The sequence below is a fragment of the Bos taurus genome, chromosome 2 (assembly GCF_002263795.3).
Source record: "Bos taurus isolate L1 Dominette 01449 registration number 42190680 breed Hereford chromosome 2, ARS-UCD2.0, whole genome shotgun sequence".
NCBI classification, from domain to species: Eukaryota; Metazoa; Chordata; class Mammalia; order Artiodactyla; family Bovidae; genus Bos; species Bos taurus.
Genome location: NC_037329.1, coordinates 73,217,576 through 73,243,792, shown reverse-complemented (window position 1 = coordinate 73,243,792; position 26,217 = coordinate 73,217,576). Strand labels below are relative to the sequence as shown.

The 26,217-nt window shown below is 43.2% G+C and overlaps 1 protein-coding gene across 19 annotated transcripts in view; it reads left to right on the top strand.

Annotated features, from left to right (window-relative positions):
- Nucleotides 1-26,217, top strand: part of CLASP1 (cytoplasmic linker associated protein 1) — a 272,989-nt gene that overhangs the window by 101,204 nt on the left and 145,568 nt on the right. For all 19 annotated transcript variants that reach the window (NM_001191492.1, XM_059874741.1, XM_059874722.1 and 16 more), the window contains 3 exon segments: nt 1,545-1,620; nt 10,638-10,735; nt 25,024-25,091. In NM_001191492.1, coding sequence (NP_001178421.1) covers nt 1,545-1,620; nt 10,638-10,735; nt 25,024-25,091 — 242 coding nt within the window.

Below are 26,217 nucleotides of genomic sequence, written 5' to 3'. Positions count from 1 at the left end.
TGCCCAACTCTGTCATGAGTGCAGCTCCAGATAACTCGCTGCCACGTTCATGGGCAGACCTGTACCTCACCCCAGCCCTCTCACATTGCTGTTCTAGCCAGTCCCCAACGTCTGCCAGCCAGTCACCTGTTCTCCAGCTCTGAGATTTTATTAAGAATGTTATATGAATGGAATCACACAGAATGTGACCCTTTGAGATCAACTTTGTTTGTTTTCCTCACAGCATAATTCCCTTGAGATTGCATATATGCTGTGGCTGAACAGTTCATTGCTTTTTATTGCCAAGTAGAATTCCCCGGTATAGATGTATCATAATGTATTTAACCATTTACCTGTTGAATACTTCCAGTTTTGGGTTATTATAAATAAAACTGTTATAAATACATGTACCAGTTTCTGCCTGAACAGAAGTTATCATTTATTTTGGGTGAGTGCCCGAGAGTGCAATTGCTGGATCATTTATCAGGTTTGTTTTTAGTTTTTAAGAGAAGCTCTTAGCTATTTTCTATAGTTGTCTGTACTGTTATACATTCCCACTGTCAGTGGTTGAATGATGTAGTTTCTTCAGAAACTAGCGTTGAATGTTATCACTGTCTTTAATTTTAACCATTTTGGTATGCAAGTAGTCCATGTCATTGTGGTTTTGCTTCCTTAATGACTGTTGACGTTTTAAAATTAAAAATTACAGATCACCTTTCCTGATTATGAAAGTATTACTGTATATGTCACAGAAAATCTGCATGAAGAAGAAAGTGATCATTGTCTATAATTCTGCTACCTTCAGATAATCACTGTTAAAATGTAGCATTTTGTTCCAGACTTTAGAGTTTTATTATTTTTTTAAAAACAAAATGGATAGTGTAATGTTTACATTACTTGGTAGATTCTTTCCCCTCTTAATGTGCTAGATTTTTCAGGGTCATTAATTATGGCGTATGTCTGAAGCTTTTAAAAAATGTTTCTAGCCTTTGATAACAATTGTTTCACTTATTTATCCTAAGGGAGTAATCCGAGGGTAGTCAAAGAGAGTTGTATTGAGAGAGCATGTCTGTGGCTGCGCTTATGGTGGTGAACAGTTGCCAGTAGCTTAGTTATTCTTCAACAGGGCAGTGTCCTCTCAGCCGTTCGTTGCAGCGTTTTCATCAAGCGGTCATTACCTGATGTAACGGTCTGTTGTAGCAGAGAACTGCAAACGCTGCAGGGAGAGGGAGAGGGTTAGCGGAGGGCTCCAGGGACCTGCCTGGTAGCACAGTGAGTCAGGCAGAGTAGGAACCATCATGGGACAAATAGTGATGCCAGCACGGTGGAACCCCACTGGGCCAGGCTCCGGCTTCGGCTTGGAGGGACACCAAGTGCAGGGGAGACTTGTGAGACGCACTCACAGTCTTGGACTCTGTGCAGAGGGCTTTTGGGCGTGTGTTTATTTTGGAAGCACGTAAGGGAGGATAAGGAGTGAGCCTTGGTGAGAGATAGTGGTGGGGGTAGGGGAGGTGGCCTTCTGTCTTCTGTTTTCACCACCAGTAAAGCATTCCTTTTGTTTTCAGCTCTGGAGCTCATACGTTAACACTAAGCAAGATCGTGCCACATATATGTAACCTACTAGGAGATCCCAACAGCCAGGTGAGTGTATTTAGCAAGAAAGGAAAATCGTTGGTTTCACAGAGTGAAGGTGCATTTTGGTGATGTGTGGGTTGCAATTATTGGGTTAGTGCCCAGTAGTGCCCAATATCTGGTGTCTTGGGTAGACCTGGGAGCCACTCTGCTCTTCTCTCCAGGTCGGGATGGGACCCCCATTAGCCTGTAAAGTGACATCATCCAGACCAGCCTCCAAGAGAAGGACACTGTGGTCACCATCTGTGTAGCCAGAGAGGTGGGCATGGGGGAGGGAGCAGTGACCCCCTCCCAGAGAGGGAGAGGTGGGCTGTACAGGGCATGGGGGCACTTCTCAGAGGTGATGGAAAAGTGCCATGTTTCGCTTTGGGTGGTGGCCACACTGGTGCCCCATTGATGTTTTATGTAAATTAAAACAAAAACTGAAAAACAGCAAAATATCACTTCCCTAGTGTCAGGGCAGGTGGGGGCGGTGTTGGTGAGCGGTGAGCCCAGCTCAGAAGCACTGTTCCTCTCTAGGTCACTACTAATGTCATCAAGGGCCCTGGCTGTCGCCTTAGCTCACACAGCCGCTTAGATAAAGGGGCTTAACGTGGGACAGTGACTTACAGAAGTGTACACTTTGACCCTTGAACAGTATGGGTTCAGAGCACACAGGTCCACCTTCAGGCTGAGGTTCATAGGATACACTGCTATACTGTATGGACCCTGGTAATCTGGATCCAAGGAGGCTGAACCACGCATGCGTGGAGGGTTGGCGCCCTGACCCCCGCCTTGTCCAGGGGTCGAATGTACGCTGGGAACAACGTCTCAGTTTCAGCCTTGACTGGCAGCAACTGAAGTGCACTCCATGGACAAGTCTGCATTCCTCTTGCTGCCCCCAGCTCAGCTCCGAGGGCCCAGGGTCTGAACACTTCCTGCCCTCTCCTCCTTCCATGTCTCTGCCCTTTATCCCTACATTCCTGCCTCCTTTCTGGGGCTCTGCTGTGCTGCCCATTCCTGCTCGATGCTGGGCTATGCTGGTCTCTCTCGCCTGCACCCACTCTCTTCTTTCTATTCATCCTCTACCCAACCTTTATTGAGAACACTTGACATTGGAAATGTGATTTTCAGATATTTTTATTTTTTGAATTATGCTTTATTGTGCAACATTAATTTAAAAATACCAGAATCTACTTTTTAAAAAGATTCTAACTTACCAAATGAACTGTTTTGCCTTTTTGCCCCCTTAATGTCTTGTCTCTACTTTGTTTTCTGTGGGAAAAATAATTTCTGCAGGCTATACTCTGAGGCTGTGACTGCTGCTACATGGTGTCCTGTCCTTCTGTAGAGCAGGAACGCCAGCCGGGCTGGCTGAGGCGCTTTGTTCCTCACTCACGTGCTTACCTGGTGGCTCAGAAAGTAAAGGGGGAAGGAAATGGCAGCCCACTCCAGTATTCTTGCCTACAGAATCCCGTGGACAGAGGAGCCTGGTGGGCCACTGTCCACAGGGTCGCACAGAGTCAGACATGACTGAAGCGACTTAGCATGCATGCATGCGTTGGAGACAGAAATGGCAACCCACTCCAATATTCTTGCCTGGAGAATCCCAGGGACAGAGGAGCCTGGTGGGCTGCCATCTATGGGGTCGCACAGAGTCAGATATGACTGAAGCAACTTGGTGGCGGCAGCAGCAGACAGTAAAGAATCTGCCACAATGTGGGAGACCTGGGTTCAGTCCCTGGGTTGGGAAGATCCCCTGGAGGAGGGCATGGCAATCCACTCCAGTATTCTTGCCTGGAGAATCCCATGGACAGAGGAGCCTGGCAGGCTGTAGTCCACGTTGTTGCAAAGAGCACAACTAAGCCACTAAGCGCAGCACAGGTGCTTACTCTGGTCTGACAGGTGATGTGAGTATTCACGCTGGGCCTGGGAGACAGAATGGGGGTCGGTGAGGCCGGGTTCAGCGAGCAGTCATTGGCCATCTGGAGTAGACAGCGTCTGTAGCCAGAGTTTCCCACACTGAGTTTCCCACACTGAGCATCCGAGGAGCCTGTGTGTTCACATCTACCTGAGGAGGGTTTCTCTGTACGTGAGCGAGTGTGTGCAGACACACAGGCCCAAGGGCCTTATCGCCACCCCTGGGGATGCCACCTGCTCCCCCGACACCAACCCCCCCAAGTTGTCCCTCCTCCTGGGGGTGTCTGTCCATGTGCTTGTGCTCCTGACTTTACTTGCGTTTTCTTGTCCGTCTTTCCTGCTAGTCTCTAAACCATCAAGGTCCAGATTACCCTGTCTCCTCTTTATCATTCCCAGGACTGCGTGGATTCTCCAGAGCTGTTTGCATGGCTTTTCCCTCTTAGTTGTGGACATCTCAGGCTGTTGAGGACAGTTGTATCTTCCTGGTGCTGTCACTGCACTGGGTGCCTAGCATTATGGTCAGCTTCCATCCAGCTCTCAGTCCTTTGGTGGTGGTGGTATGTGTGTGTGTGGGTGGGGTGGGGTGGGGTGGGGGGGGTGGTTAGAGGGCTCTGCATGGTCCCGCACGTGGCTCCTCACGTCAGTGGGATTTAACTTTAAGGTGAGCCCTGTAGACACTCCTGCTCCAGAGGATGTGAGTCCTTTGATTGTGGTCTCACTGTACAGTGACCCAGCTCCTCAGAGTGGACCCCACACACAGGCTCTGTGTGGCTTAGAATGCTTTTGGCTGCTGAAAGTAATTCAGTCAGGAGAGCAGCGGGGACAATGTATTATCCCCTGTAAAGGGGGCCCGAGGGAGGGAGGCTGCAGGGCTTGTTAGCAGTTGTGTGATGTCCCCGGGCCTGTGCGTGCCTCGTCTTCTGCTGGGCTGCCCACCCCTAGAGCTTTCTTCTCTGCAGCTCTGCTCATAGGCCTGGCACGGGTGTAGTCCAGCTATATGTGTGTCCGGCCCTCCTGGCAGATGAAAATGTGGTGCTCCTCTGTCCCTGTCGTGTTTTCAGCTTTTTTATATCGAAAGGTTCACATTTAGGTAAAGTGGAGAGAGGGTTGTACTGCACCCCCTTGTGCCATCACGCAGCCTCAGCAGCGGACCTCTCAAGGCCAGTTTACTTTCATCACTTTTGCTCCCCCACCCCATCATTTGGAAGCAGAATGCATTGAATGGATGATTTTGAAGGAAGTCTTAGACATCAGGTGATTTAGTTCTTGACTACTCCGAAAGGAACGGGCTCCCCACCTAATCTTGACACCACTGTTGCTTCTTGCCCCTGTAGAATGACTCGTTCCCCCGTGTCATTAAATGCTCAGTCCACGTGCACTTTTCCCTGCGGGTCTCCTGTGGTATAGTGTTCCCTGCGTTTCTTTCCCCAAGTGGAGAGACGTTTTCCAGAAGCTTTCCTCAGGTTTCCTGTCGTATCTCATGGTTGAGAGTTGTATCTTGGGGGAGGGACAGGAGGATGGGGTGGCTTTACACTCACGAGATGTTACCTTCCTAGCTGAAGTCAGGGCTTCCCCCTTTGGGGTGTGGGTTGCAGAACAGGGCCTATGTCTGTTGCCTAGGAGTACAGGGCAAAGGCAGCCAGCAGTCTTGAGACACTTGCTCAATAGGGCGTCCCTCGCCAGATTGGAGAAGGAAATGGCAAATCTACTCCAGTATTCTTGCCTGGAAAATCCCATGGACAGAGGACCCTGGTAGGCTATAGTCCATGGGGTCAAAAAGAGTCGACACAACTAAGCGACTTCACTCTCACTTTCTGCCAGATAGGGGAAACTCCAGTTCTGCCTGGAAACCTCTGATATATCTTCATTAGCTGCCCAGCTGGCCTCAAGCAGTGAGGTATCCCATCTGCAGGCCCTCACCACCCATCTGCTGTCTGTTTTCCTGAGGAGTTTGATCTGCGTCTTCAAAGCCTGAAAGCATCTTGCAGTGCCTGAGGATCAGCATTGATCTCAATGTTCTCTGCAGTTGGCCCTGGGCTGGGCTGGCTGTGCTTGGGTGCCAGGCGGGTGGGAGAATGAAGTCCCTAGTGAGGGTTTGACCAGCACCTGAGAAGTGGGTGGGTTGGTGGCTATGGGGGATGGGGTGACTTTTGCCTTGCAGGAGTTTCTGGGGCCCTCCTTTTCCCTGAGGGTGAGGTGTCCCTTTGAGTTTCAGGCTGTGTAGGGAGCCTGTTTCCTGCCATTCACATCTGGGTGTAGTGTAAAGAGGTGAAGTGATAGACACGTCCTGGGGCCCTCATCTTTTGCTACCTGAGTGGTCTGAGCTGTTGGGGTTCCTTTGCAAGGTGAGCCTGTGGGTGGCCAGAAGCCAGACTGGGACCTACATCGTTGTATGTAGAGGTGAGCACTGCTTTATCCCTTCAGCCTCAATTGACTTGCTTTAGGGACACTTGTCTTCTCAGCTGGGTTACAGTACTCTGTAGTGCCACACACAGTCTCTTCTGTGATTCTTGAATTGAGGGTCGTTTAACTGACCCCGTAGCTTTCTGAGCCTGAAGAGTAGTTATTTAAAGGCTAAGGTTGTTAGTCTGAAAGATGTAGATAATACCAGCTGCACCAGCCATTGTGTTGAGTGCTTCACATTCAGGACCACAGGGCACAAACGGCTGGCCTGAACTTGAATTTCAGCCTATAAGTGGGTGTGTGTGTGTGTCTATACACGTGTCTGCAGGGTGATTTTTACTTTTGGAGTTTGGACAGTTTTACATTTGGGAGATGTGTATTTCTGATTTGTCTCCAAAGAGTGAGGATGAGGCAGAGCTGTACTTGCAGCACCCCAGTATGTGTGCCCCCATGGCCACGAGCTGGCGGCATGCTGGCAGCTGCCTGTCTGCGGCCACACTCCCCTGTCCTCTGCCCTTGGGGTCCCCTCCCGGGGTCCTGGGTCCTCATCCTCTCACCCTGTTGTGCCCATCGTGTTATCTGCTGGGCCATGTGGCACACTAGTTTGGCACCTAATAGGCAGTCAGATATTTGTTGAATTGAATCCATTATTTTTTTAACCCCAAAGCAACCTTCCAGTTATGAAGGAGGAAATTGAGATTAAAAGAGTTTAAATATTTTTTTTTTAATTTTATTTTATTTTTAAACTTTACAATATTGTATTGGTTTTGCCAAATATCGAAATGAATCCGCCACAGGTATACGTGTGTTCCCCATCCTGAACCCTCCTATCTCCTCCCTCCCCATACCATCCCTCTGGGTCGTCCCATTACACCAGCCCCAAGCATCCAGCATCGTGCATCGAACCTGGACTGGCGACTCGTTTCATACATGATACGAGTTTAAATATTTTGTCTAAAGTTATATAGTCCCTAAATGGCCAAGTAGGTCCTGAGAGCTACTTTGACTCTGAGGCTAGTAATTCTGTTGATTGACTGAATGAATGAGTGATTCTTTGAATTCTATAGTGCTTTACAGTTTTCTGAAGTTACACACACAATTTCATATAGTAGTCCCATAATAGCCCCCTTTTCACACCTGTATTGCCCCTGCCCCCTTCCTCTCCTTGCTGGCAGCTGCTAGTGTGTTTTCTCTATCCAAACATTTCTTTTTTGATTTATTCACTAGTTTGTTGTGTTTTTTAGATTCCACATATAAGTGATATCAGTGTTTGCCTTTCTCTGTCTGACTTATTCCACTTAGAAGGCTAGTCATTTTTTCACTAAATCCCTTAAACTCTTTACAGCCCAGACTTGTAAGTAGCAGACAGGATATTGATTGCTCTTTAAAGAGTTTCCCCAGTGTGATCCGCTCTGGCTCTGAGCAGATATCATGATTAGAAAGTAAGCAGTGGTGATGCACCTGTCATTGATTTCAGACAGTGGCATTGACTGCTTTGGTAAGATGTGCATGTCTCAATATGAAAATGTTTCCTGACATCAGAAATTATTCCCTTTCCAAAATAATCTGGTAATCTGTTATTCAGCTCAGGCTACCATGGCAGAATACCATAGACGGGGAGGCTTGAACAAGTGAAACTTGTTTCTGGCAGTCCTAGATCAGGGTGCCAGCATGGCCAGCTCTGGTGAGGGTTCTCATCCCATTTTGCAGACAGAGAGAGCTCTCTTGACGTCTCTCTTATAAAGACAGGCCTCCTGTTGTATCAGGCCCATTCTTACGACTTCATTTAACCTGAATTCCCTTCTTCACAGGCCCTGTCTCTGTCTGCGGTAACATTGGGCTTCAATATAGGAATTTTTTCGGGGGCTGGCAGTGGCGGGGGAGGGGTGTCACAGACACAATTCGGTACATAGCATCAAGTTTTAGGTGAGAAGATAGTAAGAACCTGGAATTTGGCTATCTATCACAAGGGAAAAAATGTGAGTAAAATTACCTGTCATGCACTACTGTTAATCATAGGGTGACTTGCAGTGTTCAGGATTGTAAATTGTCTGTATTCCTACTTCCTTCCTCTCTCCTTCACTCTCTGTTTCTTTGATTTCATTGCTTGAGACCAAATCTGGAATCATGTTGTTCTCCTGTCTGTCCCTGCTCTCCTCCCCTGGGTACCCCCCACAGGCTGGCCTTGAATTCATTGGATTAAAATTTTTTTTTCTTTCCACCTTTTTACTGGCAAAATTTTAGACCTGTAGAAAAATGGAAAGGTTAGTATAGTGAACAGCTATATTTACCATTTAACATTTTGTCACATTTGTTTCATAACTCAACATGGATACTTATACACACATGTATACACACATACACAGAGAAATTTTTTATTCTTGAACCATTTGAAAGTATCTAGCACACATGATCTTTTTACTCCTATATAATAACAGATATTTTTATATAATCACATGTTGTTTTCACATGACAAATTTAGCATTGATAAACTATTAAGTTAGTGCAAAAGTAATTGCAGTTTTGGTCCATAGATTTTAAATCATTATAACTAGGCTCAAACACATCTTTATTAGTCAGAATAGGAACCATTGCAATCAACATACTTTGCCAACGAGAAGTAAGTTTGTTTATTCCTGTAGCATGAAAATCCATGCTTTGGGATTCGACGAACTCTTGGAAAGCATTTCCTGCCTCCTGGTTTTTAAGTGTTTTCCCTGCAAAAAGTTGTAGAGATTTTTGAAGAGGTTGTAGTAGGTTGGTGAGAGGTCAGGTGAACATGGAGGATAAGGCAAAACGTCATAGCCCAATTTGTTCAACTTTTGAAGCTTTGGCTGTGTAACATGATCAGGCATTGTTGTGGGGAAGGATTGGGCCCATTCTGTCGACCCATTCTAGCTGCAGGCATTGCAGTTTCCAGTGCGTTTCCTCCATCTGCTGAGCATACTTCTCAGATGTAATGGTTTCACTGGAATTCTGAAAGCTGTAGTGGATCAGACGGGCAGGAGACCACCAAAGAGTGACCATGACCTTTTTGTGGTGCACGTCTGGCTTTGAGAAGTGCTTTGGAGCTTCTTCTCAGTCCAACCACGGAGCTGGTCATTGCCGATTGTTGTATAAAATCCACTTTTAATTGCCTGCCAGGCTCCTCTGTCCATAGAATTCTCTAGGCAAGAATACTGGAGTGGGTTGCCATTTTTTTCCCAGGGGTTTAATTGCAAATCACAATGCAATTGAGAAATGGTTTGTTGTCATATAGAATAAAAGAAGATGACAATTCAAAACAAGTTTTTTTTAATTTTCGGTCAGCTCATGAGGCACCCACTTATCGAGCTTTTCCACCTTTCCAATTTGCTTCAAATGCTGACTGATCAGAATTATCAATGTTGAGTTCTTTGGCAACTTCTCTTGTAGTTGTAAGAGGATCGGCTTCGATGATTACTGTCAATTAGTTGTTGTCAACTTCCAGTGGCCGGCCACTGCACTCCTCATCTGCAAGGCTCTCGTCTTCTTTGCAGAACTTCTTGAACCACCACTGCACTGTATGTTCATTAGCAGTTCCTGGGCCAAATGTGTTGTTGATGTTGCAAGTTGTCTGCACTGTTTTACGACCCATTTTGAACTCAAATAAAAATCACTCAAATTTACTTTTTGTGTAACATCATGTGTATAGTCTTAAATATAAACATGTAATAAGTCATTAGCAATAAAACAAAATGAGAAATGTGCATTAAAATGATGTATAACACAACCACATTTATTTAAGAATGTATTCCAATATCAAATGGCAAAGTTCAACGATCCAAAATCCCAGTTACTTTTGCACCAGCCTAATGTTTGGTATATATACAATCCATATTCGGGTTCCCCCATTTTCTGTTTGTTTTTGTTTTAAATAAAGTTCATTCTGTCTCTGGAGCCTTATTTATCCGGACCTGTTCCCCCCTGTCTGTGTTTGGCCAGACTGCTGCCTTGAGCTTCCTGAAGCTTATGCTGTGCTGCTCCGCCTTCATGCGTCCGCACTGGCTGGTTAACCTTGTTTGGAGCCTGTCTCATCCCATTTCTTCCTGCTGAAATGCTGTGTTTCTAAGCACATTTTAAGTGGTTCCTTCCTCTTCCATAAAATGTTTCTTGGTATCCTCTGGTGTGCCCACTCCCCTCTACTGTGTGAGCTCTCTGTACTCTTTTGTATAACATTTATTACATCCTGTCCTGTATTAAATGTAGAATTTATGGACTTTTTTCCCATCTACCTTTTAGAACTTTGCACTTCTTGAATACAGGTGCTATGTAACCTTTACCACACTTTTCTGTTGCTAAGTATTTAATTGGCCTACATCCAGAATGCTTTACATGGTGTTTTTTTTGTTTGTTTGTTTGTTTTAAGAATAATTCACTTATTTGTAGTGTTTTCCACTTTGGTCTGAAATTTCTAGTTTCCATACATCATCTTAAAGGATGAAAAGAACTAAGGGGTATAGACTTTAACATGGACACAGGGTTGGGATCTGAATTTTTTTTCCATACTCTCTGGAGTTGTGCCCACAGAGTCAGAGCTGTCAAAGTACGGCTTTGTCTCATCCCATGTCTCTAAGGGGTTGTGTTCAGAGTCATGTTGGTGAGTGGGTGATGAACTTGGGGTGTTGGATAGCCTGTTGTGTCCGCAGCAGGAAGCACTGGGGAATGACACAGAGCAGCTGTAAGATCTCTTCTTTTACATCTAGGTTCGAGATGCAGCAATAAACAGCTTAGTGGAAATTTACAGACATGTAGGAGAACGTGTGAGGGCAGATCTCAGTAAAAAAGGATTGCCACAGTCCCGGTGAGTTCAGACTTTTTCCTTTCTCTTGCTGTTTCCCCTCCTCTTTCTCAGTTAACATCGTGGTTTGCACTGCTTATTTTGTTATGGGGTAATTTTTTTGAAAGACTATATGGTGAGAAGATTGATGGATAGCGATCTTGTCCAGATCATGTCTCAGGGGTCCCCTTTCATTCCACTTGCTCAAAAGTAAGACTTTCTCACCCAGACATCTGACCTGGTCCCATGCCACAGACTGTTTTTAGAAGCATATTTAAAAGTGATCGGTGTTGAAAGATTTTGCATTCTCTGGGTTCATGTGGTTCTACATTTCGTATGTACATGGAACCTGGTATCTTGGGGGCTTAGAATGTATTTATTTGAATGAAGCCTTTCCCAGATAAATCTGGATAGAAATATATAAGTGAGAATTCTGGACATCTTTGAGATGTTAGCCCTCTGGCTAGTAATGCCAGTTTCAACATCCAAGTCTCCAGTGCAAGGAGATTATTGTCTTACCATATCCAGAGTCCCCTTGAGTCCACAGATGTTTCTGTTGTCAAACTTTTAAAAATAATGAAAAATCAGTTATCTATGATTTTTAACTATGATGTACAAATTTTATACCAAATGAATTTTAAACCTTTTGACTGTCTAATTGGGAGAAAGTAATATGAAAACCCTGGGAAGTTAGGCCTGGATGGGACTCACCAAGTGGTTTATCTGGACCTGTCATTGTGCCCATGGGGACAGCTGAGACCCAGTGACAGGAAGTGACTGGAGACATGACCCAGCTAGAAAGTCAGGGCTCAGGCTGATATCCTGTGCTTCGTTTTTTCTATCCATTCCACAAATGAGCTTGCAGAGTATTGGGCATCTCCATCTGGGGCAAAATATTGAGATACACAGGAGCCATCTGTCTTGACGTCCCTCAGTTGGGTGTGATGGAAGTGGGCGACTGACCCTGCAGTCAGGGTGCCAGTGGCATTTGAGGGGGGACATCCTTCCTTGTTGAGTGTCACATCTGACCCCAGTGTTGCTTTCATCATGGTCCCTGGGCCTTTGTTTTTTTTTTTTTAAAGCACTACAGAACAGTAGAAGGTGCTGGGGATACTCTGTGCTAGCAGACAACATGATCCATGCACCCTGGGGGAGGGGTCAGCAGTTAGTGTGGTGGACACCAGCCATTTCCACTGAAGCCTTTCAGGGGACAGGGTCAACAGACAAGAATACAACTACTTTTCATGTTTTTTACATGAAGGTAATCTGTGAGAATGGGTTTTTAATTCCTGTATTTTATGAACCTCCACCTTGTAGTCTCTGAATATATGGTGAGAACACTTGGGAGGGAGATGAACTACAAAGTACTGACCAGGCTCTAGGGAAAACTGGAGACTGCAGGGAAGCAGGGGCTAGTTAGTGATGATGTCACCATCATTGTTGGGGAAATGGGTCTTGGGCCGTGAGAACCTCTCCTGCCCAAGGTCTGGTGGCACCATGCTGAGTGCCTCATGGTGAGTCTAGGCCATGGCCGGCCTGTCTTCCCCATGGGATTCCTGTGTCATGTTCAGCGGTCGCTACAGCAGCTGACAGCTGGGAATGTGACATGGTGAAACCAAGGTCTAGCGAGGTGGGCACAGAGGGTAAGTCACATTGTAGACTGAGGCATCCTTACATAGGCCTGCATGTGGGGTCGGCCTGGACTCTGCCTGGACACTAGAATGTGGAGCTGCCCGTTATGTCCACAGAGCGGGGTCGGAAGTCTGGCCTGGGTGTGGCTGCCCACCTGCCTTCCTGTTGGGACTCTGGCATTTGTGGAGCCTTTGGCAGTGCTGGGTGAACAGCCCCCACAAACCCTGGCCCTCAGATGTAATGAGCTTGCCTAATGCCAGCATTCCATGTGTCTTGTCCCTGCTTGTGGCTGGGAATTGAGCATGTCCTGTGTGACTCCACCAGGAGAAACTCCACGAATCTTGAGTCTAGTTTCTTCTGGTCCTCACCCCTTTGCTGATTTTCCTTTCTGTCCTTTTACATTGTAATAATCACAGCTGTCAGTGTGACTCTGTGCCGAGGCCCTGAATCCTCCCGGTGAGTTGTGGAACCTGGACTAGTCTTAGGGACCCCACAGAGTGAGTTAGGTACGGTCCTGGAGCTGGGGCTAGAGTCTTCTCTTGCAGACTCCCAGTCATAGTTTTTTCCCCACTGTCAACTCTACTTCCTTAAAAAAAAAAAAAGATTAAAAAGAAGTAACAGAAGAGTTAGTGCCTCTGTGATTAAGAATGAGAGTTTCCATTGTCTCATGTTAGCTGAAATCCTTCCTCAAATTCTGGACCAAAAGGAGAGGGTAAGCCTAAGGAAGTGACCCACAGCTTTACAGCTGGATACTTTAGTATCCTGGACTTCTTTTACATCATTATAGGTTTTTTGTTGTTGTTACGTGAGCATAGAAGAGTCTTTAGCTTGGCAAGATTCCATAGCACTAACAAAATATCGTGGAATTTGCTTAAGGTTTTCTAAAACTTGCCTTTAGTCCTGGAATAAAAAATGTTGTCCTCTAGCAGCTGTTCTTGGCAGTCCAGTGGTTAAGAATCCACGAGTCCATTTCAGGGGACACAATTTTGATACCTGGTTGGGGAACTGGGGTCCCATATGCCGTGCAATGCAGCAGAAAAAGAGAAAATGTTGTCTTCTTATGAGTTTGTTCATTGAGTGAGTACTGTATTTGAGAAGCTTAATTGTGTCTCTAGGAAATAAATACATGATGAAAAAGGATGCCTTTCTCATGTCAGCTAACTGATGTAGTAAGAGTGATCTGATTTAGGCAGCAGTTTTCTTTGCTCATTTCACAAAGGAGAGAGAGTTGCGTATTCTTCAGCTTCACTTTGAAGGAGCTAGAATCATCCTTTGGGGCCATGTGTTCAATTCTTATTTGAGTATGTCATCTATTGGCTAAAGTCACTTTCATCCAGAGGAGAGAGGAGATACTCAGCCCAATCTCCATCTTAGGTGTCCCCTATGTGGGATCTCAGCACAGCTGAGCTGCGAATGTCAGTCAGCATAGTATTTGGACATTTTCTGTTGTTTTCCATGTATTGTTTTCACAATTGACATGCATGACGTGTTCAGAAACCGAGTACTACATGATTCACTTCTCACTGTCCATTTTAAGAGGCCATATCGCAGTAGGATATTTGTGAGGTGTCTCTGGATCTAAAGAAAATGTCGGTAGATTCCTGTCACTTACTCTCCAAGGCGTCCCTTCACAGACAGATGCTGTCTGCCCACGTGGATACTCACTGTCACCCCACTGTATATGCCAGAAAATATTTCTATTCCATATGGTATGATTTAGTTTGTGAGGCTTTGGCAAAATGATTGCTGGTGTGAAATTTCTTCTGGAACCATCATTTGGGAACCAAGCTCCTGAAACAGCAGCTACTTTAAATCTAATGATAGTTTTAAGTTCTGCTGCTGCTGCTGCTAAGTTGCTTCAGTCATGTCCGACTCTGTGCGACCCCATAGATGGCAGCCCACCAGGCTCCCCCATCCCTGGGATTCTCCAGGCAAGAACACGGAGTGGGTTGCTATTTCCTTCTTCAGTGCATGAAAGTGAAAAGTGAAAGTGAAGTCACTCAATCGTGCCTGACTCTTAGCGACCCCATGGCCTGCAGCCTACCAGGCTCCTCCGTCCATGGGATTTTCCAGGCAAGAGTACTGGAGTGGGGTGCAGTTCTAGATAGTGCTAAAACATGCCGTTGGGTGCATTTTAACTCTTTGGAGAACTTTCTTTGTGAGCCTGCAGTTTTGAATATAGCTCTCATAGTATTTGTTTATAAAAACCTTGGAAACATTCACTAGACGTTATTATCTAATGATTGTATTATTAAGGGGAGAATTGAAGCTTTCTTATTTTTGGTTTTAATTTGCTTGCTAAAATTTTGGTGTTAACAGGGAGGGCCCAGGGCAAAAGCAGATGAGAAATGTGCTCTGTAACACCCCTCTCATTTCTTTTTTTAAAAAATTTGTTTTTGGCTGCACTGGGTCTTTGTTGCTACTTGAAGCCTTTCTCTAGTTGTGGAGAATGGGACTACTCATGCAGCGCTCAGGCTTCTTATTGTAGTGGTTTTTCTTGTTGGAAAGCATGAGCTCTAACATGGGCTCAGTAGCTGTGGCTCACAGGCTTTGTTGGCTCTGCAGCATGTGGGGTCTTCCCGGACCAGGGATCAAACCCGTGTTCCTTGCATTCGCAGGCAGATTCTTAAGCCCTAGAGCATTAGTGAAGTCCACCTCTCTCATTTCTAAATTTTGTTTTCTGCAAGTCATTCATACAGAGAGGGTTGACTAGATTTACAAGATACATTGAAAAAAAGGGCAGTTTCTTATCTCTTCTGCCACTTTTCCTGTTTTTACTGACTCTTTTGTATCTGTTGCTTTGTCTCTAAGTACTATGCTATTTCTTAGTTTTTTGTCACTCTTAAGAATTTTACTTCACATTATGAAGGGTGAATTTCAGTTCTTTCCTCCTACCCTCCCTCAGGTATACTTACCCTCTCTACATCCACCAAACCTAGTCATGTCTTCATTTTGATTAGGACACCGTTGTGTTTCTTCTGTCACTGTGCATGCCGTTCACAGCTCATTGTTTATATTTGGTGAACCATGATGACTTTACCTCCCCGCCCCCCATCCCCACCCCATGGTTTCCCGGGGTTTGTCTGACTTTCACCTGGGTAGTTGTCTGTATGCATCTCCTGCGCTTGGCTGTCTACATACTGCCAGGTCAGGTATGTCTCCTTGAGCCTGCCGCTTCCCGTCCTCACCAGCCACCTCTTCTGCCTTTTGCTTTATCATCCTCCTGGGGCTGCACTGCATCTTTCTTGGCAGGTGCACCTACTGATTCTTGGAGACATCGTCTTTCTTGGTTTTCTCCCTCACCAGTAACTTTCTGAGGAAAGATGTGGAGAAGAATAGTTTTTTGAGTCTGAGAATATCTTTATTCTCTCTTGATATTGATAGTTTGTCAGGGTCTAGAAATCTAGAAGTCCTTTTTTTCATCCAAAATGTGGAAGCTAATGTGCCTCCCTCCCCTAATTGAGTCCCAGCTTTCAGTGTTTCTAGTGAGAAGTCCATAGTCACTCTGATTTTTTGGTCATATGTTGTCACTTTGCTTCTCTTTGTTCTCATCGTTGATCTGAAACTTGATAGTGGACCTTATGTGAGACTAGTTTCTTATGCATTTGGAGGGCCTTTCACAATGGACCCTCATGTTGTCTAGTTCAGGGCAGGTTTCTTTATAATGACCTCTTGGACTAGTTGATCCTCTCATCCTCTTATTTTTCTCTCCCATTTATGGCTTCTTAGTTTTGCCCTGTGAGTAATGCTGCGGTGAAATTGGGTGTGTAAATATCTGTTCCATTCCCTGCTTTCAGTTCTTTGGGTATATAGTCTGAGAAGCTGGAGCAAGTGGTAATTCTTTGTGTAAGTTTTTTGAGGAACTGCCATTCTGTTCTGTAGCTGTTGCACCAGTTTGGATTTCTGTCAGCAGCGTACATCCTTGCCAAAAATTGTTATTTTCTGGTTTATTTTGATAAATAGCCATTCTAATGGATTTCTCATTGTGGTTTTGATCCTCATAGAATTTTTATTGGAACTTTGTTGAAAATGAACTGAACATTAATGTAAAGATTTCTTTCTGTTCACTTCTATTCCATTGATCTATCTATTGATCTATTCCATTGCCTGTCCTACTAGTAGTACATTGTCTTGATTAATGTAACTGTGTAGAAAATTTTGAAGTCAGAGTTTGTTCTTTCTAAGATTGTTTTGGCAATTTTGGGTGCCTTACATGTCCTTGTGAATTTTAGGTTGTATTTGTCAATTTCTGCCTGAAAAAGTCACCTGGGATTTTGGTAGGAAATGAATCTGTAATGAGTTTGGGCAAAATTATCATCTTAATAACATTGTCTTCCAATCCATGAACATGGAATGTCTTTCCATTTTTAGAAGTGTTTAATTACTTTAAATGATTGCTCAGCAGTGTCCAGAGGACATGACTTGTGCTTCTTTTGTTAAATTTATTCCTTGTGTTTTCTCTTGGTGCTATTCTAAGTAGAATTTCTTTTCTTATTTTCAATTTCAGATGGTTCATCATTAATGTATATAGATTATAGTTGTGTTTTTTTTTATATTGGTCTTGAATCCTGCAACCTTGCTGAACTCCCTGGTTCTAATGGTTTTACTGTGGACTTCTTGGGATTTTTTAATACAAGATATGTCAGCTGCCAGTAGAGAGAGTTTGTACCTCTTAATCCCCAACTACATATAATCCCTCACCCTTACCTCTTCCCACTGGTAACTGCTAGTTTGTTTTCCATATCTGTGAGTCTGGTTTTTTGTATGTTTTGTTCACTAGTTTTATCTTTATTCCACACATAAGTGATGGCATACTGTGTTTGTCTTTTTCTGACTGGCTTATTTCCTTTGGTATGTTATACTTTCATTTTCATTCATCTCAAGGTACTATCTAATCTCCCTTTTATTTTCATCTGACCTGTTTGTTATTAGGGCTGTTCTATTAAATTCCAACATTATTTCTATTTGTTATTCATTTCTACTTTTGTCCTGTTATGGTCATAAATCATAATTTCTGTGTTCCATGGTTTTAGTTCTTTGAAATTTACTGGAGCTTGTTTTATGGCCCAGTATGTGGTCTGTCCTAGAGAATATTCCAGGTGCACTTGATAGGAATCTGTAATCTGTTGTTATTGAAACATGCAATATCGAAATCGTCTCTTAATACGGATGACTTATTTCTCTCTTCACTTCTGTCACTTTTTGTGTTATATATTTGGAGGCTCTGTTCTTGAAAGTGAAAGTTGCTCAGTCATGTCCAACTCTTTGCAACCCCATGTGAGCTATATAGTCCATGGAATTCTCTAGGCTAGAATACTGGCGTGGGTAGCGTTCCCTTCTCCAGGGAATCTTTGCAACTCAGGGATTGAACCCAGGTCTCCCACATTGCAGGCAGATTGTTTACCAGCTGAGCCATGAGGGAAGCCCTTGAATACTGGAGTGGGTAGCCTATCCCTTCTCTAGCAGATCTTCCTGACCCAGGAATCAAACCAGGGTCTTGACCTTTTTGTATCATATATTTGGGGGCTCTGTTCTTAGATGCCTATAATTACGTCTTTCTGATAAATTGATCCTTCTGTCAATGTAAAATGTCCTTCTTTGTCCCTGATAGTACTTTTTGTCTTGAAGTCTATACTGTCTGATAGCCACCCTGGGTCTCTTTTGAACACTTTTTTCCATGGATTATCTTTTTATATCCTTTGGCTTTCAGCCCTTTTGTCTTTGTGACTGAAATGAATCTCTTGTACACAGCATACAGTTGGGTCTTGATTGTTTATTGAGCCTGAAAATCTTTGTCATTTAATTGAAGTATTTAATTCTATTCATATTTAATGTACTACTGATAAAGTAGACTTTATTTCTGCTTATGTTGCTTTTTGTGTTTTATATGCCAAGACTTTTTTTTCTGTTCTTCCAGTGCTGCCTTATTTTGTAATAAGCAGATACTTTCTAGTATGCCAGTTTAATTTTCCTTCTATTTTTTTATGGAATTATTAGTGTTTGTTCTGGAAATTTCAATTTACATCTTAAATTATAGCAGTCTAATTTGAATTATTATTATTAATTTTAGAATTAAAAACTTTACTCCTACATAGCTCTGTTTTCTTCTCTATTGCTGTTCTTTTTAATGCATATTACATCTTTGTACATTATAAGCTATCCAGCATATAGTTTTCTAATTACTGCTTTGTGTAAGTGTCCTTTTAAGTCATGTAGGACCAGAGGACAGTAAACAATTAAAAAAAATTTGTACTGTATTTTATATTTACCTATGTTTTGTATTTGTTGTTGTTTAGTTGCTAAGTTGTGTCTGACTCTTCTGTGACCCCATGGACTATAGCCTGCCAGGCTTCTCTGTCCTTAGGATTTCCCAGATAAGAATACCGGAATATTGGTTGTCATTTTTTTCCCCGGGGAATCTTCCTGACCCAGGGATTGAATCCAGGTCTCCTGCATTGGCAGGCAGATACTTTACCACTGAGCCGCCAGGGAAGCCCGTGTTTTATATTTATATTTGTAGTACTAGTCACCTCTTGTTATCTGTTGGGGATTGGTTCCAGGACCCACTGTGGATGTCAGAAGTTCATTGATGTGTGAGTTTGTTATATAATTGGGGTAGTACTTGTGTATAACGTATGTGTATACTTTAAATTGTCTCTAGATTACTTATAATAGTACCTAATACAATGTAAATTCTATGTAAATAGTAGCTGGCATGTGGAAAATTCAAGTTTTCGTTTTCAATTCAGTTCAGTCATTCAGTCATGTCAGACTCTTTGCGACCCCATGGACCACAGCACGCCAGGCCCCCCGTCCATCACCAACTCCTAGAGTTTACCCAAACTCATATCCATCAAGTCGGCGATGCCATCCAACCATCTCATCCTCTGTTGTCCCCTTCTCTTCCTGCCCTCAAATCTTTCCCAGCATCAGGGTGTTTGATTTTGGAACTGTCTAAAATGAAAAAAACGTCTTTTTGATCCACCATTGGTTGACTCCCTGAATGTAGAACCCATAGACATAGAAGGCTGACTGAACTTTTACTGGTGTTCTTTATGTCTTCATGTGAATCTGGGCTATTGTATTGTGTTCATTCATTTAAAGCTGAAGGAGTCTGTTATTTTATTTTTTGCTTATTGAGAAATGTCTGAAATTCTCCTTCATATTCTTCTACTACCCAGGTCTGCACTTTATTATATTGGCAGTATGGCTTCATGTAAAGACTGAAATACTTTTGGTCCAGAGACACTTCTCTGCTTCATTTTTTGAAGGGTAATTTTCTTGGGTATAGAATTCTTGGCTGAGATTTTTAGGTTTAGGGCTTATATTCCCACAACTGTCTGATTTCCATTGTTTTAAATGAAAAATCAATTGTTAGTGTTATTGGGGAGCCCATGTATTGCGACAGATGGCTTCTTAATTGTTGTTTTCAAAGTATTCTCATGGTCTTTTTTAAAAAACAATTATATTTTTTGTTGTGCTGGGTCTTCATTGCTGCACTTGGGCTTTCTCTAGTTGCAGTAAGAGGGGGCTGCTCTTTGGTGTGGTGCGTGAGCTTCCCATTGCAGTGGCTTCTTCTGTTGCAGAGCACAGGCTCTGGGTGCACAGGCTGTAGTAGTTGTTGTACAAGGGATCAGTAGTTGAGGGGCACAGGCTTCATTGCTCTGCAGGATGTGGAATCTTCCCAGACCGGAGACTGAACCTGTGCCCCTGCTTTGGCAGTTGGATTTGCATCCACTGTACCACCAGGAAAGTCCTTCTCTTGGTCTTTTCTTTTCAGCACTTTGCTTTTCATGTGTCTGGGTTGGAATCTCTTTTAAGTTTATCCTATTGCAAGCCTGTTGAACTTCCTGAATTTGGAACATTTTTGGTCATTATTTCTTCACATATTCTTTTTGTCCTTTTTCCTTTCCCCTCTCCTTCTGGGATTCCCATTGAGTGTATGTGGGTATAATAAGAAGATAATCTCATAGGCTCTGTTTATTATTACCTTTTCCTGTTCCATTTTTCTTCTGTTTTTCAGACATGATAGTGTCAATTGACTCATCTTCAAGTTTGCTGCTGCTTTGTTCTCTGAGATCACTCAAGTCACTGTTGAGCCTCTAGTGAATTTTTAATTTCAGTTGTCTATGAATTTTGAGAATTTCCGTGATTCTTTCTTGGGTTTTTCTGTCTCTACATTGATATTCTCTGTTTGGTGAGACCTTGGTTCTTATATTTTCCTTTATTAATAATGGTTGATTTCAAGTATTCATCTAGTTAGTCCTTTAAGGTTAGTTTCTGTGACTGATTTTTTTCCCCTGTGTATGGGCCATATTTACTTGTTTCTTTATGTGTCTCATAAGTACTTTGTTGAAACTGAACACTTAAGATTATGCATTGTGACAATTTTGAGAATCACATTCTTCACCTCTCCTCAGGCTTGCTGTTAGTGGTGCTTATCATTTTTGTTGCTCACTGCTTACTTAGTGACTTCATAATTCTATAAAGTCTGTATATTTGGTTGTGTGTGGCTACTATTGTCTTCTCTGCTTGGCTGGGTTAGTGTTCAGCTGATGATTAGAAGTTTCCCTTTCGTTGTCTTTGCTGAAGGCTCTCTGTGTTGGAACATACTTTCAGTGTTTTGGCAGGCAGTTTATACATTTCTGCCTTTAGATCTCTTTACTGCTGCTTGTGCAGAGTCTTAAGGTCAACCAGAGGTGAGACATTAGTGCCGTAGTCCTTCGTGGGCATGCACACAGCCTTGCCCATGTATGTGATCTTGTACATTCCCAGGAATTTGTCAGAGCTTTTCAGAGTTTCCTGAGAACATCTCCTCTTCCAGTTTTTCCTTGTAAGTTTTTTTGACAGTTTCTTTGCCTGGAATGTTATTGCCATCTCAGGCAGCTGCCGTGTTAAACAGTTGTGAATTCTTTTTGACTGTGGCCTCAGGAAGAAAGATCTCTCACTGAGCATGCTCTGAATGAGGTCAGGTAAAGACAAGCCCTGTGAATGGGGGTTCAGGAATATGCCAGACAGATCATCAGAAAATGACAGTTATCAGCCCTGGGATTTCTTTGGAAGGAATGATGCTAAAAATGAAACTCCAGTACTTTGGCCACCTCATGCAAAGAGCTGACTCCTTGGAAAAGACTCTGATGCTAGGAGGGATTGGGGGCAGGAGGAGAAGGGGACGACAGAGGATGAGATGGCTGGATGGCATCACTGACTCCATGGACGTGAGTCTGGGTGAACTTCGGGAGTTGGTGATGGACAGGGAGGCCTGGCGTGCTGTGATTCATGGGGTCGCAAAGAGTCAGACACAACTGAGCGACCGAACTGAACTGAACTGGGAATGGGGATTTTTTAAGGGTCTCCAGGCTTCTTCAATTCAGAATTTCTAGTGGTTGTGAGTCTGCTGGGTTTCAAACTGCCATGATTGTGAGGCTGTTCATTTTCAGCCTGAGTTGAAAATGGAAATAGGGCCCTTCCAAAGCAATGGAAACCTTGCTGTTCTTACCAAGATTCAGCCTTTTTTGCTTGAAAAATGCTTGGATTGTTACAAGCCTTTGTTTAATTTCCAGAGTTTTGGAAAACTTGATTTTGTCTGATTTTGCTGATGTTTTCTTTACTTCCTTGAAGGACCAAATTTTCAAAGGTTCTTAGGGTACCTTTTTGAAAGGATCCTCCCTTGTTTGCTTTTATGACTATAATATTTTCTCATTTATTTGGAGATGTAAATAATGTATTAAAAAAAACTGTTCATAGTCTCCCCTCTAAATTGAGGAGCTTCCCTGATAGCTCGGTTGGTAAAGAATCCGCCTGCAATGCAGGAGACCCTGGTTCAATTCCTGGGTCGGGAAGATCCGCTGGAGAAGGGATAGGCTACCTACTCCAGTGTTCTTGGGCTTCCTTAGTGCACTGCTCAGCTGGTAAAGAATCTTCTAGCAGTGTGGAAGACCTGGGTTTGATCCCTGGGTTGGAAAGATGCCCTGGAGAAGGGAAATGCTACCCACTCCAGTATTCTGGCCTGGAGAATTCCATGGACTGTAAAGTCTCTTCTCTAAATTGAAGTTTTGGGGTATCTGTCTGTTCAGTTTAGTCTGTCTTTTTCATATTAGAAGTTTTGCTGATGTATCATAATCCTTGGTTACCTGCTCATATTTAAGAGTAGCAGACTGAAAAGCCAGTTATAAGCTGAATGTATAGGTAGAGCTTGTTTACCATGAGACTGCTAGTATTTGCTTTTAGGACATTATTTTAAAATTATAAGCTATTCTAAGATGGGATAATTTGATCACACTTTTGCAGTAAAATAAACACCAATTGTGTTGAGTTGAATATAAAATTTAAATTCAGAAAAACCAGGGTAAAAATGGTATTGGATTATTTGTCAAACTAGTGAAGAAATTTATTTTATATTTGAGATCCACAGATTTAAAATTTAAAAAGTGCAAAAAATTGGTGTCTTCAGCAGGTAATCATTAGCTATGTATTCAGTGTCTCTGAACATATAAAACTCACCTGTTAGACTTGTGCAGATTGATAGGTTCCAAAAGAGGCGTTTTGTATAGCTGTACTCAGAGCAAGTAGACAAAAGCCATTCTTAAGGGAGGTTTATTGATGTTGAACTGTCATGAAGCCAGATTACTGCTCCCTGAAGGCGACCATCTTGACAGGAGCTATGGTCTAGGCATTACTGAGCAGTGAACAAGGCAGCTGTGAGACAGGAACATGAAAGCAGGGGGAAGGCATGCCTGCCTGCCTGAAGTAACTCTGAATTAAGGTGCAGGTGCCAACAATGGTAATCATTTTAGCATTTTCAGGCCTGGTTGTTGGGCCTGCTGGTTATGGGTAATGTGGCCACTGTGAGTAGATATCACCTGAGGTCTGCATAGAGTTTGCAGATGCTTCCACTGTTGCCATGGATAATGGTGAATACTCTCCTAGGAATGGAAGAAATACTCACCCCCTCCCAGTGATTTCAGGAAAAACCAGCTGGAGATCTCCTTTGTCCCTGCTGGGCAGACTTGCAGGCCTGCTCACGTCAGAGGGTATAGTTGTGACTCAACAAAGTGGTAACTTGGTCAGGGCAGACCCCGGCAACCTGTATGGGGATATTATTTATGGGCTTGTTAAGCCATTGGGAGTCTTTGTACTTAGAAAAGGGAAGGCGATGGACATCTTAAGAACTTGATTCTAAGACATCTTGCCAGATTTTCAATGAAACCTGGAGTAGAAAGTGAGTGGTAGTGTTACTCATCTGGTCCAGGAGTGACAAATCTTTAATTCAGTGCCCATTGTGACTCATTGGTGATAGGTGTCTGGAGCAGTTCTGAGGAGGATTCTGAGGGTACATCTGGGTACCTGGAGAGATGGGTTGAAAAGATCACTATCTGTCATGAGATGGGAAGCAGGAGAGGCAGTGCATCAGGCTGGTTCACCTCCTTCATTTTACCTCTGTTTACTGCTGAGTATTTTGGGTCCTCTGTATCTTAGAATGTCACAGTGTAAGTAGACTAGAATGAAGTAGAGGTAAATAGGCGCTCTCGATGGTGGGAACTTTCCAGTCTCAGCACCCAGTTAGCTCAGTGCTGGCCCAGTGAATGAATGCACGTGTGAGTTGACACTAGAGTGTGTGAACTACCTGGCTTTCCACCTTTAGGGTGGGGGGCAGCAGCAGGTACCAGCCCTCTTATGTGGTGACATCACCCTCTTGCATGACGATGCTTGGTGTGCACAGAATACCAAAGATGATACAGGTCCCATCCCTACTCCCAAAGGGCTTCCATCCTGATTTGAAAGGAAATCAAACCTGTTTGAAGTGATTAGAACTTGTATGACAGGCTGGTTTGTAAGAAAGTGCTAACATTTCTAGTCTGGTCGCTGAAATGGGTAGCGCAAGTTTGAATGCAAAAATGCATGACTTTGTAATCTCAGCCTTTATGCTTATTCCAATATATCTGTATTTTGCTTGGAAAAGCCTTTTTTTTTCTTGACTTTTCCTACAAGGTAGGATTCCAACCCATCCCAGTTCCTCACATTTTTGGTATCACTAGGATGGAATATTTGGACTAGTTAAGGAGTTTTGCTGCTTTCAAAATGTCAAAGTTAAAGTGATCCAATAATAGAAAATATGTATCATGTGGATTTTTAAGCTGAAGATTATCCAGTCACAACATTTCCTTTTAGACAAGTTATAGCATTTTTTAAAAATAAGCAGAAGTCACAGAAAAGGCTTTGTATTGTAGTATCAATGCATTCTGAAAATCTGTACTCCAAGTTATCAGCAGTATGTGCTTAGAAATAGGAGAAACAAATATTTTTCATGATGCATGCATTTTGTTTGGAGATGTCACAGTTTAATATAATGTCTGAGAGCCTGGCCTCTGGTTCTTACTCTTGGGGCTGGCATCACCACCCTGACCAGCTGTATCACTTTAAGTAAGGGGGTCTGGATTTCTCCATCTGTAAAATGGGTATGATAATTTATAATTTCTTATACAGCTATTACAAGAATTAAAGGAGATCTTTCAGTTGGAGCCATTAGGTCAGTGCTTGGCTTAAGCATGGCTCATTTCTTGTTGGCATAGTTACTGTTATTAGATGGGTCTCAATGAGTAAGACTCAGCTTCACATTAGTGTAAAATATAATTGTAAACAGTGATGGTTAATAGTTTATATATATATTTTTCATACAGGTTGAATGTAATTTTTACAAAATTTGATGAAGTCCAAAAATCTGGAAACATGATACAGTCTGCGAATGGTGAGTAGAAAAAGCAACCATTCTACTTGTGCTTTTCCAGGTTTGCTTTTAGCCTAAGGAATGCTATATTCTGATTCTGAACAGCTGGATTTGATATTGTGCTAAGTGTTTCTGGGTGTGAGCATTTAATCTCCATTTACCCACCTTCCCAGGCTGGAAAAGATGATCTTGTCATTGACTTTCTTCCACAACCTACACTGAATCCATTAGCTAAATTATTGGCTTATTTTAAAAATGCATCCAGAATCCCAAAGATTCCCAGTGTAACCACTGCTCTTCCTCTGGTTCAGGGCATTGTGGCATTTTACCTGCGCACTTGTGGCAGCTCCTAACCAGGATGGTTGGTTTTACTCTCTCAAAGCCTGCTTTTCACTCAGCAGCTAGAGTGATCCTTTTAGAATGCAGTGCAAGTGATGTCAGTCCTTTGTTCATTCAGAATCTTCTGATGGTTGTCCAGCTCAGGGGCTCACGGGTGTGCTGCGGCCTGTGTGGTCTGGTGCATTCCCCCATTCTGAGATCATCTTGTATTGTTCTTCTCAGAAGTTCTCTTGGCTCCAGCCCATTGGCCTCCTAGCTAATTTGTAACATTTTACATTTGTCCTGCTTCAGGGCCTCTGTGCTTATGATTCCTTCTGCTTGAGACACTTGTCCCTGGCTGTCATTTAGGGCTGCCTTCTTACTCCATTCAGGTCTCAGCTGCAGGCTCCCTTCATTACACAGATGTCAAGAACAGCGTACCCAGTATTGTGAGGGAATGCACTCTGTACTCACCCTGCTTGATTTTCTTTCTTAATGTATTATAGTATTACAAAAATATCTTTTTGTTTGTTCATGAGGGTAGGAATTTTGTTTATTCTCTTCTTTATCCTTAGTGCCTTTTGGGAATCATCAAAAAGTCTGTTGCCATCAAGAACTTTTCTAGTCTTGGATACCTCATTGTATCATAGCCATTTCACAATTGCTGGGGATCTTAGATCATAGTATAGTTTTTACATTTTGAGGTTGTTTTAAAAGTTTGAGTGATTTCTCCCAGAGTGACACGGTACCTAAAGGCAGAGTAGGGACAGAATCCAGGTCTTGTGACTCATACTCCAGCTTGCATACCCATTGTTGTTAGTAAGGAATT